This window comes from Dendronephthya gigantea, unplaced genomic scaffold (genome assembly GCF_004324835.1).
Source record: "Dendronephthya gigantea isolate DGI-Jeju-01 unplaced genomic scaffold, DenGig_1.0 000058F, whole genome shotgun sequence".
Classification (NCBI taxonomy): domain Eukaryota; kingdom Metazoa; phylum Cnidaria; class Anthozoa; order Malacalcyonacea; family Nephtheidae; genus Dendronephthya; species Dendronephthya gigantea.
In genome coordinates this window covers 1,059,346-1,081,925 of record NW_021163068.1, presented here as the reverse complement: position 1 = coordinate 1,081,925, position 22,580 = coordinate 1,059,346, and the positions used below count along the sequence as shown (strand labels likewise).

Sequence of the window (22,580 nt, the reverse complement as noted above, 5' to 3'; positions counted from 1 at the left end):
ATTTCAGAAGTTAAGATAATCTTTCTTATATCAAGAAATTTTTTTCTCAGTATAAGAAAAAAATTTCTAATTCATAAGAATATAATTTCTTGTTTTAAAATCTGTAAATCTTTGGGTTGACGACTTTCTTATTTTAAGAAATTACTTTCTAAACGAGATTTTATATCCTAGAGTTTTAAAAAAAATTCTCGGTTTAAGAAAAATTTTCTTTGCATAAGAAAAAAATTCTTAAGATATGGAGGATTTTTTGCTGTGTATATTCATATATTCCGACAGATTTATTTACAACTAACTTATGAACAACAGACACGGGACTATATCGAACATAGTATGCATGTGTTATTAGTTGGTAATGAATTTCAAAAGAAATTTAAAAGATTGAAAACAATGAAAATCAACATTTAATACCAACTTATTTGAAAAAAACCACTGCAAATCATTTTAATATCCTTGTGAAATTCATTCGTATAATTAGTGCTTACACTTATTCAAATCTGTCTCACAATTATTCATTAAGGGGCGGTTGTAAAAAGTGCGAAAAACTACGAATTTTGAGCTCTATAAGTTTATATTTTGGGGTATAATTTTTAGCCAGGTTACGCCGAACAACGGGCAATTTTAAGATGATTAAAAAAACACTATCCGGTGGATAGGTCTGTATTCAGCTTTCTTACAACCGGCCCCAGGGGCATACCGAATAACAGATACAAACTGCGCGGAAAATAAAACACATAGGCGAACCATGCTTTTTATGTATTGACAACAATAAATCAGTGCAACCTTTTCTTACCGCTAAAAACGACTTCAATTGAATTTCTGCGTGCCAGAGAGTTGCTTTTTCCTACGCATACGTATGTTCCACTGTTTCTTTCATTAATATTCTTGAGAGTCAAAACATTTTCTTTCTTCTTCGTGTCACCAATCTGTATGTCATTTTTATACCACGTCACATCGGCTGGCGGGTATCCGTTTTTTCCCTCACAAAGACATGTGACACTATCACCGATATTAACAATGATCGGACTGGAACAATTGATCGTGACATTTGGTTTTTCTGAAATATAAGTATATGTATCATGCGGCTATGCAAGGTTCAGAAAATAGGAATTACAAGTATTTCTACAATGCCTGTATTAAAAAAAAACATTAACCCTCGTACTCATTCAGTTTAGCATAGCAATTCTGCTATTACTGGTGGATTATGATATCGTCTTTCCTTAATCAATAGTAAATTTTATGATAAAACATTGAAAATCAAGCTCGCTTTAGTAGAAGAACTGCCATGCATGCAATCTTTGTGATTTATTTCTACCACTAAATGAGTTGAGTGAGCTTTTAAAATACAGACGTTATGTGAGTGTTCGGTAACATTTTCTACGCATATGTATAGCTAAATCGATGGATATGTTTTGTTCGAAGGTTAAAATAAACCATAATTTCTAATATTATAATTATCTTCGCCTTTAATGGAGAGTGAATATTCGTGCAGTCGACTTGCAATCGAAATGCAAGTGTGTATCATGTCAATATCCAAGGTACAAATCAAATTGTTTATCTTTCCCCCAACTGTCAGCCAAACATTATGTCGCGACATCCAAATTACCATCCAAATTATTGCGACAGCGAAACATTATGTTTTTGCTGACTCTTGCTTGCCTCGATATTTTCCGTGACTTCCTCTCGGTAACCATTGAGACACTCATGAAAACAAAACTAACCAAATCTTACGGGGGCATAGATTAAATGTATACACATATTTGATATGTAGGAATCCTCTCAGAGGATTTTCGCAATGATCTAACAAATCTTGAATTTCGACATTTTCAAAGACGTCCGTTTTCAATAATGCATAATAAATGGATGATATAGATCCCGCTGATTCGCCGATATCAACATGCTACAGAAAATGTGTAATTTTTGCATTCGTAGCTAAAAGAATACGTTGACTGAATTCAAGAAGAGTTTTGTAGCATGATTTTTACCTCGAAAAACCCTGGGTACGAGGTTGGCTGACCCATCGGTAGCCAGAATTTATTCTCCCACTTCTTTTTTATCAAAATTATTTTTGTGTATTTTTACTCATAGTTTTTACTTTAAATTATATTTACCGTAAAACTCAACCTCAATTGATTTTTCATCCGTGAAAGTGTGGATTTCCCCGATACATTTGTATGTTCCACTATTTGTTTCATTGACATTACTGAGAGTCAACAGGTTTTGCTCCTGTTCTGTGTCACCAAACTGGACACCATCTTTATACCATGTCACATTGGCTGGAGGTTTTCCATCTTTTCCTTCACACAAGCATGTTATATCATCACCAAGATTTACTGCGATGACACTGGAGCAATTGACTGTTATATTTGGTCTCTCTAAAATATATTTTTACATATTTTCACACTCAAAGAAACGCCTGAGTAACGTCAGGTCCATGCGAAAAATCTCAAGAATATAAAAAATTAGCCTTAATTAGGACTCAGTGATGATATAAATGCCTAAAAAACGCGACCCTTTGGAAAACAGGGCTCTGTTGCTGAAAGGCTATCGCGTTAATAAATCTGTTAAAATAAAATTAATGAACAACTATTCGCCTAAGTTTAGGACGCCGTCTTGCTGAGATTAAACGAGACGTGAAACGACTTTTGGTTTAGTGAAATAAAAATAGAAAACCTGACGGTAGCATGGATGTAGCCTTGTTGGCAAGACTACTTCAACCTCAAAATCATGAAATTAAGGGATAACGTTCATGGGGTTGTTGCATTTATTGTGAAACGACCATTGTTAATTCTGCCAATTTCGTATCAAAACGATGAAAATTGCATCACTAATAAAGTGGTGTATACGGACGGATCTCTTTTCGATCGCATTAAAAGAATCTATCAGCATTCAGCAGCACTATACATGAATAACATACGCCTAATTATTGCCCTAGTTAAAGCCCCCTATTTAAATAATCACCTGAACATTCTACTCCAGCGTCATAATCATGAGAGCACGAGCTATAGAGGACACCCAAACCATCATGTGAACAACTTTTAATATTTTCTTCTTTTCCAGTACAATGAAGGTTGTTTAACCAAATTGGTCCAGAACCAGGAATAACTTCGCTCCTCTGAAGAGTTCTAACAGCGTTGGGGTAACCAAGTTGACGACAGACAACCCTGGCATCTTGTAAATCCCATCCACTGTCGCAGATCGTTCCCCATTTCCCCTTGTAATATACCTGAACCCGACCAGTTCCATCTTCTCTCAGTGGCCCTTGCAGCCTGAGTGACACATTTATAGCTGTAAATAGTTGTGTATATAAAAGAGTAAATATATAATATTGTGTTTATATGCAATTTAATAACTTAATAATTTTGAACGAGTAAAAAAAATATACTATTTTATACACTACCACTGGATACTACTATTATATAGTGCTGCTTGTTGGTATTATTTGTTGTTATTGCATGGTATCATTAATTTTATTTAATATTTAGAACTCAGATTTAGCACTCAGGATTTAGAACTCAGAATGTGCATTAAGATCCGTAGGAAGGCACACTTGATATTTTTTATGCCTATGAAACATTTGAGTGCAAGCAAATGGAATTATTTCTTTGTTAAAAGATAAAAAACACAAAGCATGCTCATTTAATCACACAATTACAACGTTGTGGCACTGAATAGAGTCAGAAATGTCGCGATTACTGTTTCTATTGGTCATTCACAGTGTCAGATGGATTCATTTACCGTACTATCCTACATTATTATTACCTGTCTTAGAACATTCTACTCCAGCGTCCCCAGAATGAGAGCAAGATTGAGCTTCCCCCCAACCGCTATGGAGACAACTGGTAATATTTTGTTCTTTCCCAGTGCAACCAACATTGGTTAGCCATATTTTTCCAGAGCCAGGAAGAACCAAGTTTCTTTGAAGAGTTCCAAAAGCATCAGGATATCCAAGTTGACGACATACCACGTTCGCATCTTTAGAATCCCACTCGGAATCACAAATTGTTCCCCATTGGCCATTGTACAATACTTCAACACGACCGATACCTTCTTTACTTGATGGTCCTTGCAACCTGATTGGCGGAGTTATAGCTGAAAAGAAGAGATGGACTGACAACATAACAAGAAACACAATGGGGACTGGTAACATAACTACTGACTACAACGAAACTTCGTGGATTTTTAAGATCTTAAAAATTTTTCAGTAATGCCGATTTAAGGCAATGCTTTCAATAGAAATCTGAATATATAATATATTTCCAGAATATATGAATATAGCCCCCCTCAAATCACTTTCGATTGACGCCAATAAAACTTCACATAGAGTGCTTTAATTGCCTTATTTAGTATTCAGTTCTTTGCCGATAAGTGAAGTAAATGGTTCTAAACTATTTTATTGTTCAGTAGAAAAGTGCATTTTTTTATTACTTATATTGACAACAAATTTGAAAGTTGCTTACCTATTGTGATGTATTTATTTATGATTTATAATCTCTATAAGACTCGAACTCGCAGAGTAACTGTTAAATACATGTAGTAAATAATAGCTTTAACGCCTTTAAATTATTGAAATGACGACTATTTCAACCTTATGAAAAATTGTTCTCCAACCTTCAACCGACAACAAATTGGAGAGGCCGATCGAGGAAAACCAGTGGCGAATTTGGTGGCAGTCGCAATCGCATTGGTAGATTTTTATTTTAAAGTATTTATTTTTTGAAATCCATAACCAACAGGGTTGTTATCAAGGTGTTTTGAATTTAAAATTTAGCTGTGTAATTTATTTTGACTACCCTAGATCCGCCACTGAGGTATACTGCATAAATGTATAAGTACAGACCTGTTGTAAAACATTGAACTCCAGCGTCACGATCATGGGTACAAGGACTAACTCCCCAAGAACTGTGAGAACAATTTACTATATTGTGCTCTTCACCAGAACAATCGACATCTCTTAACCACACTTGTCCAGAACCTGGAGGAACTTCGCTTCTTTGAAGAGTTCTTACAGCATCCACATATCCAAGTTGATGGCACACAACCCTAGCATCTTTGAAATCCCATGAATAATCACAGATTGTACCCCAATATCCATGATAGAACACTTCAACTCGACCTGCCCCTTTTTCACTCAATGGCCCACGCAACCTTAGCGACACAGGGGTATTTGAAAAATCTATAAGCATATATATGTTGGGCAATGTAAGAAAAAGTAATTTAAAACTACAATAAAAAAAGATAACTTAATCGAAAGACAATTGTGTAGATGCGTAGCATCTTGAAAGAATGTCAACGTAAATTAGATTGGATAATGATGGTATATGTATAAAAATATAGCATCATATTATATGATGTAAAAAAATCTGGCCTTAAGGCGCTGTTACACTATGCAATTTTCTTTGCCATTTGTGATGCAATTACAATTTTGGGAGATTATAATTCGTGAAGATTGTTCGAAGTGCTAATAAACGTTAGCAGATCGTTAGAAATATTCGTATTTGTCAACTTTAGAAGTCTTTAGGAGTAGAATTGGACTGCAAGTTGCAAGGAAAGTTCCATAGTATAATTCAGAAACTTTTATCTAATAATTAAATAGCATTGTTTCTTTTTTGGTTTAAATAAAGCAAATAATGAATGTTTTTATTCGTGGAATGGAAGAAATATTTTCACTCAGCTCACCTCGTTGAATGGAAAATTCTATTTTTCAACTGATGAAAATATTCATAACAGTGCACTCATAAAAATTATTATTAACAAGCAACTGCGGAAGAAAGAAGACCATTAAAGATATTATTGACAGGAAAACATTTGAAATCAAAGATTTTAGTTAAAAGTCATAATACAACGGAAAACTTTCATTCCAACAACATTGTGATAATTTATAATCAATCTAATAATTTATCACAATATCGATTTATTGAACATTTTACATGTTTTTCTACATTCAACTCCTACGTCTGTTGAATGTGAACAATAGCTAACCCTTTCAATTGATCTAACTTAATTTTAATTAATGTGATAATTGATTATTTCGATTTTTTCGATCTTTTACCTGTTGTACTACATTCAACTCCTACATCTCTTGAATGTGAGCAAGAGGTATCACCCCAACCCCTACTATGAACACAACTTGCAATATTAAACTCCGAGCCAGCACATTCGACATTTTGTAACCATATCTGCCCAGAACCTGAAGGGACCTGATTCGTAATAAGAGCCCGAGCAACATCTTGGTAACCAAGCTGACGACATGCCACCCTGGCATCTTTTAAATTCCATTTACTGTCGCAGATTGTTCCCCAGGATCCATCGAAGAGTACCTCGACACGACCATTACCATCGTCACGTAATGGTCCTTGTAACCTGAGTGGCGCAGTTATAGCTGTAAAATAGTGAACATGGACAATTGAACGTGTGATATGATAACGTGATATTATCGTGATAACCATGTTTGCACGAGTAACTGGTAATTACACCATGAGATATGAAAAACGCACAAGACCTTGGGTTATTTAATTTAATTGTCGTGATCGAGTCATTTCAGCGATGAGAAATACTCCGGTTGTAAATTTATCTTTATTTCTGTATACAAATCGGTCATTATTGACTACACACCAGTAGAAATATTCTATCATATAAGCCACCCTGAAATGCATGTTCACGACACTTACGCCTAAACGAAAACCAAGCATTACGCGAAATCATTTAAGCGCTATTTTCCATAATTGTTAAAAAATGATCGGTATTATATATAAGAGTGATCGAAGCTTACTTTATATATTCATTGTATGCATTAAATTCGAATTTGGTGATTTGGGCAGCCGTGGCGGTTTATATAACAAAGCATGCAGTAATTGATATATTGACGACATACGTGATTCTTCTATGTAGTGTAAACATACCAAAAACGCTTTAAAATCTGTACATTAAGCTGATTTCTGATCAATTATACTGACAAGAAATATTAGCCGTAAGTTATAAGTAATAGCTTCTTCAGACCATAATCTGTAATCATACGTAATATTAAAGTCGCTATTAGAGGTAATAATGGTAATTGCACTGAGTGGAGTGCAATTTGGTGTGAAATCGAACGCGTGATTACAAAATCGCATGACCCGGTCAAGCGGAAGCAGGAGTGTGATTTGTAATCACAAGTTTGATTTCACACCAAAATTACACGACATGAAGTGCAATTTTCACTTTATTATATTCATTTTGAATAGTACCGTAGCCAGCCTGTCGATTTGTTCCGCTATGCTAATATTTTGGTGTTCACTGACTGTGAAAACAATACATTTCTAAAGACATGAATATTATAATAACTCGAAATTTACATAGCGGGACAAAATCGTCAGGCTGGCTACGCCACTGATTTTGAAATCATACAAATAATTGAACGACTCAAAACGATTTATTGACTAAACGAACCGTAAACAGTGTAAAATGCGAGTAATTTTTATCAATTTTTGGCAAAACATTTTGCGGGGCATTTGCGGGGCATTTTAAGATTCAAAATAATAAAATTTTGTGCTATTTTCCCCTGTAATTTGATTGGATGGTTACACTAAATCTGACTGGTTATTGTGGTGAAGACCTTCAATCTTATTGGCTTATAAATGATGTGATTAATGCCCAAAAATAGTGCGATTTGGGAATTAATCACACTATTTTTAACCAATGAGATTGCAAGAAACACCATTAATTTCAAAATGAATATAATAAATTTAAAAACCTTCTACTTTTAACAAGCGCGGTAAAATATTACCATCGCTCACGCCGGAGTAAATAGCCTAATAGGCATACTGTAATTCACAATTATTGTTAATTATTATTACATAATATTTTTTTACGTTCTCATTGGTCAATTTGTACAAGGTGAATGAATTTTATATAGAACCAACGTCACGGCAGTGCGGTTATAAAATTTATTGCACTGTTAAAATGGCGGCAATTATTACGGAAACAAATAAAAAATTTGAGAAAAAATTAGAAAAAATTATCGAAAAATCCACACCTGAAAAGACGAGGGTACGTGTTCTCGTATTTAAAGGTAAGCAAGTGTTATATATTTATTGAAGTATTTATGTGTATTTATAAATGTCTTTATTTGTTTACTCAAAATGAACATTACTGACTTGTTATAATACTGTAGAATTATATAAGACGCGAGACAAAATTTGAAATTAAAGTTATTTCTATCCAACATAAGATTATTGCAGTTGCAGACATTGGTTTAAGAAGGCGGGCAGAAACTCAATACTTTTATGATTTTTTTTTTCATAATTTTATATTACCTTTAACAGATTCTCCCGTTACGTCATTTCAGCAACTAACCATTAATATTGCAAGTAGGTGTAATGCCCTAGTTGCTGAAATGATATTATTGGGGAACCTGTTTAAGGTAAAATAAAAATACAAAATTTTTTTTACTAAAGTACTGAGTTTCTGCCCGTCTTAATTCGAAGTCTGCAACTGCAATATGGAGGGTAGAAGTTGCTTTAATTTCAAATTTTTTCTCGTGCCTTAAATAATTCTATTATAACAGGGCAGTCATCTTTGATTGCAAAATCCTGGCATTATGAACTTTTATGTTAATTAATGTCCCGAATTTCTGGTTATGATATTAAAAGCATTCTTTGTTCGGGTTGCGTTATCGGGTTTCACATTCAATCGTTCATAAACAAGGAACTCAAAGTTCAATACAGCTTTCGGCTTCGCATCGTGCCCCTTGTTTTTTATGAACTCGTGCATGTAAAACCCGATAACGCACTCAGAGAGTGCTTTAATCCTTAATTAGTATAGGCTGCTGACTTTTTTCAACACCAATCTAACGTGAAAATTAAGAGAATTCAGTGAATAACTCTATTATAACCTTATTGTTTTTCAACATATACATCGGAGTAAGTAATAAGGGTAAAAAATATTCATGTGGAAATTACATGTGTTTCTCTTCACACAGAACTAGAAGAAGAGTCCCACGTGCATGGTACGTACTACGTACTGTCATATAAAAGTGTCACAACATATTTGCCATCTATTTCTGTAATGTTTAAAGCGGGTGATATCAGAGAGTTGAATTTCACGAGATGTTATTGCTCTCATGAATTCTTTGCATGGACTTACCTGTTGTTGAGCAGTTTACTCCGACATCTCGAGAATGTGAGCAATAAGGATGATCCCATCTATAAGAACAACTTGTTATATTTTGCTCTTCTCCAGTACAAGCCACGTGAGAAAACCATATCCGTCCAGAACCAGTAGGAAACTCGTTTCTTTTGAGAGTTCTGACAGCATCGGGATAACCCAGTTGAAGACAAATAACTCTAGTGTCTCTCATATCCCATTGATAATTACAAATTGTTCCCCAATTACCACGATAGAATACTTCAACACGACCCGACCCTGTTTCATTTAATGGTCCTTGTAACCTGACCGGCCCAGGTGTAGCTGAAAAAACTGCAAAATATTGCACATTTGAATCAAGCATGTCTGTTCAAATGTAGCTAAAATAAAGACACGTAATATGTATTTTGCACCTGCATCGTTCAATTTAAAGTCAATTACTTGTGATATAGTTTGTACAAACGGTTATATAAATATCATTTAGGTTAATTTCAGCTTTGCTAGCAATTTAGAAGCTTAGATTAAATATTTTATAGTACTGAAATGCTCGCCAAAATGAAGCCATGATGCCGAATCCGTGTGCACATTTCAAATTAAATGTACGGTTTAATAGAACATACAGTTTTTTTTCAAATTGATTGTCCTTATACGTCAGCGAACATGACCACCCCACTTATCAATGCTGGTGGCGCCACAATAGCAATCACTCGGATTACCAACTACGAGCGAGGTTCTGGAATACATTCTAAACAGCCTTTTTTACAAGATTTCTCTACATATCCAGCTAAGTGGCATTATAATTCCTTAGTGACATTATTTCCTTTTAAAAGGGAAACTCCGTCGGAAAAGTTTGGCAAGACGAACACGGACAGTGTTCTTTTGGGCAGTATTTATACCCCAATGGTATAATTAGTACTATTCATTTACCTGTTGAGGAACATTCTACTCCGACGTCGTTAGAATGGAAGCAATAATGATTCCCCCAACCATTATGAGAACAATCTGTAATATTCTTTTCTTCCCCGGTACAAGCGACATCAGATAACCATATCTGTCCGGAACCAGAAGGAACCTGGTGCCTTTCAAGAATTCTATTAACATCTGCATACCCAAGTTGTCGACATACAACTATGGCATCTCTCATATCCCATTCAGAATCGCAGATTGTCCCCCAATATCCATGATATAATACTTCAACACGACCAGTACCATTTGCACTCAGCGGTCCTTGCAACCTGACCAGCACAGGTGTATTTGAAAAATCTTAGGAATAATATATCCGTATGAAATTATGAGGCAAATATAATAAATTGGTTCAAATAGAATACACAATGTCTGAATAATATTAACAGATATTTCCCCGTAACAAATGTTATGAAAACACAGAATTTAAAACATGTTTTTTTCAAATTTTTCAGCCATTTAGTTTTGGATGCCACTGGCGTTTGCAACTTTTAAGCCATGGGCATGACACGATTCGTCACGGTCAGTCAGCAAGTTGCATGTTTCAATTGTTTAAAAACATCTCAACATGCATGTATAATTATGTAAATAAATATCCGGCCTTAAGATAAGTGTTTACCGAATGACTAACAAGGCCGTAACTAGCCCGCTTAAATGGGGGGTGTGTATATTCATACATTCAGGTTTATATACCGTAGACGTAATCAGTCGGGCATAGGACGAATATAATTATTATATACTACTTGTTAAAGTTTGGTGTTTGTAGCGTTTCAATGGCCGACAGCGAATCCCGCGCGCGAGAATGACAAAGAGGAGATAACTTTGAACACGCGCAGCGCACCTGGACGTGCGAAGGTGCGGCCTTATGATTGCTTCTGCATTTGAAATTATGTCTTTTATGAATAGATATTTCGTTGCTTACCTTGTTCTTTGATATTTCTTTGACAATTCGTATATAATAAAAGCTTCTTTACGAAGACCTCAGGAAACATTATGTTTTGTGGCCCTTCAATTACCGATATTTCGGTCATCAAAACATTATGATTCCTTCGATAGCGATAAATAAGCGTTAAATGAGTACGCACCCTCCCTCCCCCACCCACACACAATTAAGCTTCTAGCTACAGCCCTGAATTCACTAATACCTTTTGTTGAACATTCAACTCCAGCGTCTCTAGAATGAGAGCAGTAAGAACGCCCCCAATTATTATCAGGACAGCTTACAATATTGTTTTCTTCCCCAGAGCAGGAAACACCAGATAACCACTTCTTTCCAGAACCAGGAGGTACCTCGCCACTTTTGAGGGCCCTAGCAGCATCTGTATAACCAAGTTGACGACATACAACCCTAGCATCTCTCATATCCCATCCATCATCACAGATTGTCCCCCATTGTTCATGAAAAAATACTTCAACCCGACCAGTACCATTTGAACTTGATGGTCCTTGCAACCTTATTAAAACAGCTGTTAAAATAATATAATAAAAAGTGTTTGTCTAACTCCAGGAGAAGTCACACTCAGTGAGAAATCATACTGAGCATTTGCATTGTAATTGGGTGTAGGTCATAATGACACGTGTACCTTTCCTCTATAATGGTTATTTATGAAGTTATACAGCAATTAAAAAGAATTATCGTCGGATCGTGACCCAAGGACCATGCATAAAAAAGCTGATTTCGACTCAAACACATCAGGTCTGAGTTTTAAATCACTTTGTAACTCTTCCTCGACAAGGATAATAAATTTTGTAACGCTTTTCTCACTAGTACACGGAGAGTATGTAAAATACAGATCTCAGACCAAAGGGATAGATTTTGTGCCGGACCAACCAGCAAGTTTGTTTACATTTTCAGTAACCCAATCACAAAGTATATTCGGTAGATAAACAAGGTAATTTAACTCGCCATTTAAAGATATATCGATCTTTTTCCCTGCGCAAATAGAGTAAACAAGCTTTAAAACACTGAATACCAGGAGAGAAAAGGGTATTATATAATATGAAAAATTATTGCGATGGCAATATCCTTTTTCCCTCGATCGGGGGATAGATATCAAACGTTTAATATAGCTAAATAGATAAAATATACCGTTAAAATTGGATTGGGAGTTTCAATACGCTAGATTTTGCTGAACTCAAAATGGTCTAACTCACTGCTTTTCTGGTCGGAAAACGATCACCTTGCGAACGGCCACGCCCTTCTTTCATCTTCAGGTTTTTTTACCCTGGCATATTATACACAATATCGTTGTTCTAACGTTTCTCAGGCATATTTGACTTTTCATAAAAAAACGAAATCTTATTTTGCTTGCACGGCAGAGTTTAAAAGGCAAAGCCAAAGGAATAAAATATTCTTAGCTTTCGAGCTTAGAACCAGAATTGTTGACATCTTTTTTCGAGAGCCATTTTTGTCTTGAAAACGAGCTTTTACTAAAAACAGGTATATCTCGTCAGATATAAATTATAATGAAAGATTTAGCAATGTTCAAATTATAATGTTATCAAAATTTAAATTTTCCATTTTTATTTCTATATAAAACTTTTTTGAAAACCATAGTGATACCTGGTATAAATTTTACTTTATGCTAATCTAAGCACCGATACCTTTTCAAACATATCCGGTATATAATATATTTTATAATAGTTAACAATAAAAAAGGAATTTGTAACATGCGTGTTTTGTCATTTATTAACTGATACAGTTCAATTACACTGAACAAATTCTCACAAAATAAGCGGGAATTGTATTCTATGAAAATACCTTTTTTAGAACATTCCACTCCGACGTCTTGATCGTGGAAACAATGATTGTTTTCCCAACCATTATGAGAACAGCTTGTTAAATTCTGTTCTTTGCCAGTACAAGAGACGTAAGATAACCATACTGGTCCAGAACCAGAAGGAACAAGGTGCCTAGGAAGTGTCCTAACATATGTATGATTTAGATCATAACCGAGTTGACGACAAACAACCTTAGCATCTCTCATATCCCATCCATAATCACAGATTGTCCCCCAATCACGATGATAGAATACTTCAACGCGACCAGTACCATTTGCACTTGATGGCCCTTGTAATCTTATTCTCACCCCCGCGTCTACAAAATCTTTAAAAAACGTGTGCGTTAGCCTGTGTTCGATTTAAAAATAATATAATGGATTGTTAGATGCTGGAGAATTTACGAGAAATTTGTAAGGGGAAAGATTGGAAAAGATAATTATTTTTCAGCTTGATGATTTAGCTCCAAGTTGTTAAATTTATATGGTGTTCATTGACAATAGGTAATCGATTAATTTCGAACATCAAAAATTATAACAACTTGAAATTTTCATAGCGGGAAAGAACTATCAACCTGAATGGCTACGCACTTGTCCAACAGCCAAAGATGTTGAAGCCTAATTTTTCTTTTTAACTCTTTTACGTACGCGACGTCTCTACCATTTTCCGGACGTTCTGTTTACGCAAGGTTATCTTAGCAAGTATTTACCCTATAAATACTCAGAAGGTTTCATTTGAAAGCTTAAAGTATCATATTTCATCTGATGTATTTGTTTTTGCAATTCATAATTATCCCCGTCCGGATTGAACATAAATCCCAAAATTACATGCGACTGCATCGTTAAAAATTGCGAAGAACGGCCACACGTTTGGCTGAAAATCAACTAAAATACATCGTCTGAATGATTTTTACCGGTAAATTTGATTTCCGGGGCATCTGGTTTCCTAGGATACACATATCAAAACATACAGCCCGAAAGACGCCCGAAAGACGCCCGAAGGAGATTTCCGCCCGACCGAGTGTTTGTGCAAATTCCCAAATTTAAGGAAAAATATGTACATCTGGCGTATGATATTTAATACAAAAATAGAGCAGAATTTTATAAACAAAATGGTGGGCGAACCGTCGCTTTTGGCTGAAAAGAAACGAAGATACAGCGCTACAAAGATAAGGCATTGCATCAAACTTGCCAAAACGCATCTTTATGATTGAGTGAGACATTTGTTTGTTGAAATATCTCGATAACTCGCCTAAAACGCGATGAAAATTTACGAAATCAACGCAAAAGTAAGATTATGATATTTACTATTCAGTCGTAGAATTTTCATGTCCCAAGTATTCGTTTTGTCCAAGTTTTTAAGTTTTCAATTAACGTGCCCTTGAAGACGCATATTCCAGGGCGGGTATTATAAATTAAGATGAAATGATGTTATAACTGAATATACTTCTTCCTGAATTAATTATTTTCATTGATATTTTCATACCAGTTGTGGAACATTCCACTCCAGCGTCTTGATTATGAGAACAATAATGAACTCCCCAAGGACTGTGGGTACAATTCGTGATGTTTTGTTCTTTTCCATTACAAGCGACGTAAGATAACCATATAAGTCCTGAACCTCGAGGAAAAGTCCCCCTTCGAAGCGTTCTTACAGCGTCTTTATAACCAAGTTGACGACATACAACCTTCGCATCTCTTAAATCCCATCCATTATCACAGATTGTTCCCCAATGGCCATGATAAAATACTTCAACACGACCTGTACCATTTGTACTCAATGGTCCTTGCAACCGGAGGGAAACAGGCGTAGCTGACAAATCTTAAAAGAACATCAATGCGCGATCAACTAACATTAGTGTTGTTTGTCTGCAATCACGTGATTTTTACTTACATGATCGATGGCTAATGTTATGAAGTAAACAAAGTTAACTAATGTTTATGTGCGTAGTTTTGTTCTGAAAGCCGGCATATTTAAAGTATATTCTTCCCGTGACGTCTTCTTTAAAGAAATTATTAAAAAAATATATGGTAGATTCTTCTGCCTTATTGATAGGTATAGAAATCATTGTGAATATGTAAGAATCGTTACAAAATATAGGTAAAGAATATAAAATAACATTTTACGATGTTGAGTTCATATCTCAGACATACCTGTGCTAGTGCATTCAACCCCGGCATCTCGACTATGCCCGCAAGTATTATCCCCCCAACCTCTGTGATGACAACTTGTTATATTTTGTTCCTTCCCATTGCAATCGACCTGATACAGCCATATTTGTCCAGAACCAGAAGGAACCTGCCTACCATAAAGTGCTCTGGCAGCATCTTTATAACCAAGTTGACGACATACAACCTGAGCATCTCTTATATCCCATCCATCATCACAGATTGTTCCCCATTGTCCATTGTAGAAAACGTCAACACGACCAGTACCATTTGCACTTATTGGTCCTTGCAATCTCATCTTTACCGCTTTAAGATGACAAAAGGGGTGTTTAATTATTTTGGGCTTAATTTGGAAAATCTGAAGTTGTATTTGCTGCATGCAATTTCAATGTATTTATACATAGCAATTTTTGATCAGAGAAATGTTTCTCTGAGTGATCAATCTGTAGAACGTATAGTTAAACGAATTAAATATTGTACACTTACACGAAATTTCCACTAAACGTTTCGACTATTTCTCCTAACGAGATTAATTTTAGCAGTTTAAACTCATCACATCATGCACGAGAATATACCACTGCGTATCGCAGTATCGTCCCGGGGTAATTTGCGTAATGAAACCCGCTATTGTCTTCTATTTCGATGAATTGATGTTCCCCAGCTTTAGAGTCGATGGCAAATTTTTCAGTTATTCGAAAACAAATACAGCCATGAAGGTGACGTAAACATCGTCCGTTTCTCGCTGCATTAGGGAGACAGTTTTGGACACTTACAGCTTAAGTAACGGTTATGAATTTAATTTTTAAGACATAAAAAAGAAAATCTTTTTTTCTTAAGGAATAAACGTCGTAGTTAATTTTTCGAATATTAAAACAGTAATTAATCGCTTTCGACTCCAAAAGCTTTGAAGTGATATCTGTTCTTTGAAAATTCAAAATTAAAAAGTTTACAAAAATATCTAATTTTTTAATTTCTTTTAAATTGGTGTCGTTTTAATTGAAACACAAACTTTTTTCTGAGCCAATCAGCAAGTTGCTGATTACCTGTCTTCTACTCGTCCGAACTTTCCGGATGTGCAAAATGGACAAATTAAATTCGGTTATGTACTGTCAACATACATGGGTGTAATAAATCTGCCAGCGGAATCTCTACGCTTGTACATCCCTTTGTCCCAGCTCAGGCTGAGCAGAAACAGGGCAGGCTCAGCGGCATCATTACCCTAGCACAGAGCTTCGCGCCGGCTCAGGGTTTGATCGACAGCACTGCATGCAAGATCGGCACGGACAAATTATTTTCATCTGCACTGACAGATTCTTCTTTCCCCTCTTTGTCCCAATCTAAGGGCCTGCTTCCTGGCTAAAGAAATTATTTTCAGCCTAGTCGATGAAACTCCAGTAGATAGTGATTTCAAAAAATAATGTTGATTCCAAAACGTTTTCTTACCTGTGCTGGAACATTCAACCCCGGCGTCGTAATAATGAGAACAATGATTATTAGCCCCCCAACCATTATGAGAACACTTTCTAATGTTATTTTCCTTTCCATTACAAGCTACGTGGGCTAACCATATCAGTCCCGAACCGAAAGGAACCAGGCCTCTATAAAGAGTTCTACTGTGTACATGTTCTAGATCATAACCAAGTTGATGACACACAACTCTAGCATCTTGCGTATCCCAACCATAATCACAGATTGTCCCCCAATAACCATGATATAATACTTCAACACGACCAATACCATATGCGCTTAATGGTCCTTGTAACCTCAGTTGAACTGGAGAAGTGAAAAGATCTAAAAAAGTATGTATGATGCTAATGCATGGGACAAAAGTAGATGAGAATTCGCATAATAGTGGTCTAAATGTCAAGTAATTATGCAATCAAGTAATTATCTTTTCAAACATAATCGTGAATAAAAGCCTGGACTGAAAAACATTTTACTAATGGTGTATCAGCAAAGCCTTTCCTCGATGCTCGTTAGCAAATATATCCTTGCTCCCTGTCCAAGAAAATTGTCAACTTTTTTACAACTTTTTCACCAAATCTATTGACACCATCATACCTCTTGTAGAACATTCTACTCCGGCATCATAAAAATGGGTGCAGGAATGAGCGCCCCAACCATTGTGATGACAGCTTGTAATATTTTCTTCCTCTCCAGTGCAATCAAGAGCAACTAGCCAAATATTTCCAGAACCAGAAGGAACCTCATTCCTCTGAAGAGTTCTTGCAACATCTTGATAACCAAGCTGACGACATGCGACTTTAGCATCTTTCATATCCCATCCATCATCGCAGATTGTTCCCCAGTATCCTTTGTGCAATACTTCAACACGGCCAGAACCATTGGCACTTGATAGTCCTTGTAACCTTAGCGACCCAGATAGGAAACCTGAATTGACAATGCATCTCAAACGTTTGCATGCTAATGCCCAACATATTTTGTTTAGCAATGATTTAGGAAATGGAGGGAGGTTCCTAACAAGGTTCCTTCACATACTTAATTCCACGTGTCGCTGTCTTAAAAACTTTTAGTGCATGCTTTTATACTTGTTATTGTGAAAATTGGGCGGTGCAATGGAAACTTCCCCCCTCGAACTTTTCTTTCTTGGAATGCGAATATACATAAAAATGAATAACTCTATATTCATTGCAATACTTAGGTTGGAGTATCATAATCTCAATTTCTATAATGATTTACCTTGACACTGATGTGGTACAAATTGAATTAAAAAAAGAACCGTGCCAGTTATGAAGGCGATGCTTGTCATCTCGTGAACTGGTAACTGGAATGATAAAATATGCTGAGTGAATTGAAAACAGGCATGGAAATTTTTTAATTGAATGTTTTGTGTTAACAACGAGGAAAATCACAGATTTTTAAAAAGCCAGTAATAATCTCCGGCCGAACAACCGAACTGTTTCCTTAACACGTCGCTCGTGTGTTTATGCGAAAAATACCAGTTTTATAAAAAAAAGGAAAGATATTTGCTGATTTGTAGGAGAATTAGGTATGTTTTAATTTCAGGGTTAGGTATATCTGAAAAATAAAAAATATATATTGAGGTGAATGTATATATAAAGACTCAATTTAGATCTAGTATGCGACAGTGAACATGGGGGCGAATGGGAATATGCTCTAAAAACAATATTTACAAATATATATTATTACACGTGTGGTGTGTGGAGAGAGATTAAAGAAAACTTATAAGAACAGAGTTTTTGTTCAAAGCAAGCTAGTTTTAGTTGAACTGAGGCGAATGACGAGCGAGTTACGAAAGATTGTCAGTGAGGCGAGCCAGAAAATACTCGAGGACAAGTTACAGATCAGAGGACGAAGGTGTTGGACGTGTGGTTCTGAGAAGAATCTGCAACGAGAAAGTCTACAATTCAAAAACGATTATCCCGAAGCGGTGGATTGCGGACTCGTTGAACCGGACGTTTGAGAAACAATTCCATGAATTGTTGTGGGTAAAACGTTCGTGCAGCTCAATAAGGAATTGCTTGTGGTGCCGGTAAGAATGGTCAATGTGACAGATAATGTACGCCGCTTTGGCTGGAATTTATTTGGCAAAGTGTGAAACCATTTGCTCGGTGGCTGAACTTGATTCAAATAAAGTGAGAGCGAACGTGGTCCAACGAAGTTCAATAAGTATGATGCAATTTGAACATTTGAACCTAATTTTCCAAGAAAGTGTAGCTGAAGTGGATGACGAGAAAAGGAGTGAAGTTTATGAATTTCTTTGTGAAAACGCTGATTTATTTGCGAATTATTTTAGTGATCTCGGGAGAACGGATATCGTGACCCATGCATCGTATTGAGATTGGGGGGGGGGTAAGACCAATCAAACAGCAACCTAGAAGGATGCCACAAACAAAGAAAGTAGTAGATCTTCAAGCAGTGGAAGACATGCTATAGCAAAAAGTAATAGAGCCTTTAACAAGCCCTTGGGCGTTACCAGTAGTCTTTGTGAAGAAAAAGGATGGTACTAAGCGAATTTGCGTGGACAATAGAAAATCTTATGTAACAAGAAAGGATTCTTTTCCTTTTCCCAGGATTGATGACACGTTAGACGCGTTAAAATGGTTCTCGACGCTAGATCTAATAAGCGAGTAAAGGCGTGTCATGATGAAACTTGGAAACAAGGAGAAAACCGCTTTCACCAATGCAGAAGGACTGTGGAAGTTACTTGTAATGCCATTTGGACTTTGCAATGCATCAGCGAATTTCGAGAGATTGATGGACTATCTATTAGCTGGGTCACCGTGGAGTGTTTGTTTCGTCTACTTAGACGATATAATCGTTCAACGGAGGACATTTGCCGAGAAACTTGACAACTTACGTAAGGTGTTTAGCTGCATGCTTGCGAAGAGCAGGGCTGAAGCTGTCGGTCAAGAAGCAACTTATCTCGCCGTAAAGTAAAGTATTCTGTTCCGGTATAGTAAAATATAACTAATTTAAATCCCATAAACTTACTAACGAAATAAATGAATTTGACTTGTGGGTATAGTCCCTCATGCATTATATAATCACTACAATAAATCTCTTCCTGGGTTCTTTTAGCAGAATTGTATCGTATTTTAAAAATAAATTACCCATTTAAATAACCCACATTTACTCAAAATTCATTATAATACCCACCCTGGAATATCTGTCCTAGAGGACAGGTAAATTTAAAATTTAAAAACTTGAGCAAAACGAATACTTGGGACATGAAAATTCTAATGAACGCAAGCTCCACGCAAGTTAACTACGTGATTAGTTAATCATCCGACTAACTACGTTTTGTGCAACGCAGTTAAGTCGTGTAGTTAACAAATTATAGTTAAGGATTTAACTACAGTGATTAGCGCTAATCACAGTTAAAGTTAACGACGTTTTTATACAACCGGCCCCTGAATTGTATCGTATTTTGTATTTTGTATCGTAAATTACCCAATGCCCATGCGTGCAAATTCCATGCATTCGGCTATGATTTTAGTCAACAATACAATAAAAACAAAACATTATACAAAACATTGGCAACATCTGCACGCATTCGTCTACTTTTAAGTCTTTCCCCACTAAAATAAAACAATTTCTTCTTGTTACACTTCTGATACTGATAATACGTATTCTGTGGTGCAACTACTTGTGGACACATTTACTCAACTCATTATAGCACCCACCCTGGAATATCCGTCCCCGAGGACAGGTAAATTCAAAATTTAAAAAACTTGGGCATAACGAATACTTGGGACATGAAAATTCTACAACTGAAATCTGAATATAAAATATCTTAATCTTTCTCTTGTGTTGATTTTGTAAATTTTCATCGCGTTTTAGGCGAGTTATCGCAATATTTCAACAAACAAATGTCTCACTCAATCTCAAAGATGCATTGTGGAAAGTATGAAGCAATGCCTTATCTTTGTAGTGTTGTATTTTCGTTTCTTTTCAGTCAAAAGTGACGGTTCGTCCACCATTTTGTTTATCAAATTCTGCTCTATTTGTGTACTAAATATCATATGCTACAAGTACATATTTTGCCTTATGTGGGCATTTGCGGAAACACTCGGCCGTGCGGAAATCTCCTTCGGGCGTCTTTCGGGCTGTATGCATTAGCTGTATGTTTTGATATCACATGATATGTGTAATCCTGGTAAGAATCACTCATACGACGTATTTTAGTTGATTTTCAGCCTAATGTGTGGCTGTTCTTCGCAATTTTTAGCGATGCGGTTGCATGTAATTTTGCGATTATGCTCAATCCGGAGAGGGATAGTTATGGATTGCAAAAACAAATACATCAGATGAAAGATCATACTTTAAGCTTTCAAAAGACACCTTCTCCGTATTCATGTATATAAATACTTGCTAAGATAACCTTATGTAAACAGAACGTCCGGAAAATAGTAAAGATCCTCGAGTACGATAAAATATCACGTTCGTCGTGATTTATTAGTAAACGGTTTCACTTACCAAATAATTATGTAAATGAAATAGTTCTAATTCGAAATATTTTGTACGCAAAATTCCGGCTAGTGCATGTAAACCAGGCATGAAAATTTCTTAACGGGATATTCTACAGTTAACAGCGAGGATAATCAGGGGCGGATCTAGGGGTAGTCAAACTAGTCACGCGACTTGGGTAAAATTGCACAAATATAATAATTAAAAAAACTTCCAAGTATTCCAGTTTAAATATCCCATACAGCGTTAGAAGTCCGCATATTAATTCTCAAATGCTCTCCAGTAAGTCCAGTTATATATCTCATGCATCGCTTGAGCCAGCGTGCAGATTAGTCAAAAAAGCGGATGACTGCGTGAATTTTGACTAATCTGAGGCAGATTCAAGCCATTTGATTGGTGAATTCACATTTTGACTAAAGTTTGCGGGGGGTTGACTAAATTGCGTAATATTCTTGCGTTCTGATTGGCTGTCTATAGAAAACTTCTGGGTTCTGATTGGCTTGATGCGTTTGACTAGTTCGCTGCGTGGGGTAATCTCGTCAACTTCAGTCAACAGGAATAATAATAACATTTTAGTTCGCAAAGTTTCAAATTTGCAAAACATTCTTTATCGAATATCGATCGCTCATGCGAATTGATAATGCCAGTCTACGAGTACAAGACAATCAGGTCTGCGATTCGATTTGCAAAAGGCAGATCTTTCGAAGGAAATTCACGCAAATGCAAATGCACTATAAATTCACGGCAAATCAGTCGAAGAGCTTCTTGCCGCTATTTACGACACAAACAATATGCTGCCGAGAAATTTCCCTTCTTGGTAAGAAGTGTACGGTATTAGAGTAAATAATTCTGTTGATTTTCATATAAGCAATATATTACAATAATAATGAACTCAATATGTTTTGTGGCACTATAAATGTATGAGCCAGGTTTGTTATTGTATTTGCATATATTAGCGGTTCCCGGTCACACCAAAAGGTCATTTAGAGCTCATTATGATTTCATATCATTTAATATTTACATCAACCGAAGCTTTCCTGTCAGCATTTTTATCTAACAAACCAGTTTAGCACACAGATTTACAAATTTCTTTGCTGAAACATGAAAGTCGAAGTTTAAGCTTATAAAAGCATAGTTTGTCGTATAGTGTGGTGTAATATGATCTGTAATATGTAATATTAATTTTCATTTAAAAATAAAATGCGCACCCCCTTCCTCCCCCCACGAATCGTTCCGAAAAAATAATAGGGAGAATTGGAGAAATGTACCTGCGGTAGTCGGACCGAAAATTTTTGACTAGGGTATGAAAATTCCTAGATCCGCCCCTGAGGATAATCACAGATTCTTAAAAAGCCAGTATTAATCTCCGGCCGCACACAGTCGAGTTGATTTCCTTTGACACGTTGCTCGCGTATGTGTGCAAAAATACCAGTTTTGTGACAAGAGGAAAGATATTGCTTAATTTGTAGCAGAATTGGGTATGTCTTAATGTGAGGTTTAGCGATATCTAAAATAGATAGCATAACTTGTTTTTGGCTTTGCTAGGCTTGCCGATAACGATAAATAACTTTTAACATAAAGTCCTTTATTCAAATTTCA

The 22,580-nt window shown here is 36.0% G+C and overlaps 1 protein-coding gene across 2 annotated transcripts in view; it reads right to left on the bottom strand.

Annotated features, from left to right (window-relative positions):
* The window catches only part of LOC114529955 (deleted in malignant brain tumors 1 protein-like), a 48,275-nt gene that overhangs the window by 24,577 nt on the left and 1,118 nt on the right, over positions 1 to 22,580 (bottom strand). The window contains exons 2-16 of one of the 2 annotated variants that reach the window (XM_028551524.1): positions 17,730 to 17,814; positions 17,091 to 17,420; positions 16,473 to 16,820; positions 15,015 to 15,335; positions 14,347 to 14,682; positions 12,845 to 13,189; positions 11,229 to 11,549; positions 10,048 to 10,383; positions 9,121 to 9,453; positions 6,050 to 6,379; positions 4,838 to 5,173; positions 3,760 to 4,089; positions 2,959 to 3,285; positions 2,109 to 2,372; positions 791 to 1,054 (exon numbers count right to left, since the gene is read on the bottom strand). In XM_028551524.1, coding sequence (XP_028407325.1) covers positions 791 to 1,054; positions 2,109 to 2,372; positions 2,959 to 3,285; positions 3,760 to 4,089; positions 4,838 to 5,173; positions 6,050 to 6,379; positions 9,121 to 9,453; positions 10,048 to 10,383; positions 11,229 to 11,549; positions 12,845 to 13,189; positions 14,347 to 14,682; positions 15,015 to 15,335; positions 16,473 to 16,820; positions 17,091 to 17,420; positions 17,730 to 17,799 — 4,591 coding nt within the window. In that variant the 5' untranslated portion in view covers positions 17,800 to 17,814. The remainder of the gene's footprint in view (positions 1 to 790; positions 1,055 to 2,108; positions 2,373 to 2,958; positions 3,286 to 3,759; positions 4,090 to 4,837; positions 5,174 to 6,049; positions 6,380 to 9,120; positions 9,454 to 10,047; positions 10,384 to 11,228; positions 11,550 to 12,844; positions 13,190 to 14,346; positions 14,683 to 15,014; positions 15,336 to 16,472; positions 16,821 to 17,090; positions 17,421 to 17,729; positions 17,815 to 22,580) is intronic. The other variant, XM_028551523.1, reaches the window with a different exon arrangement.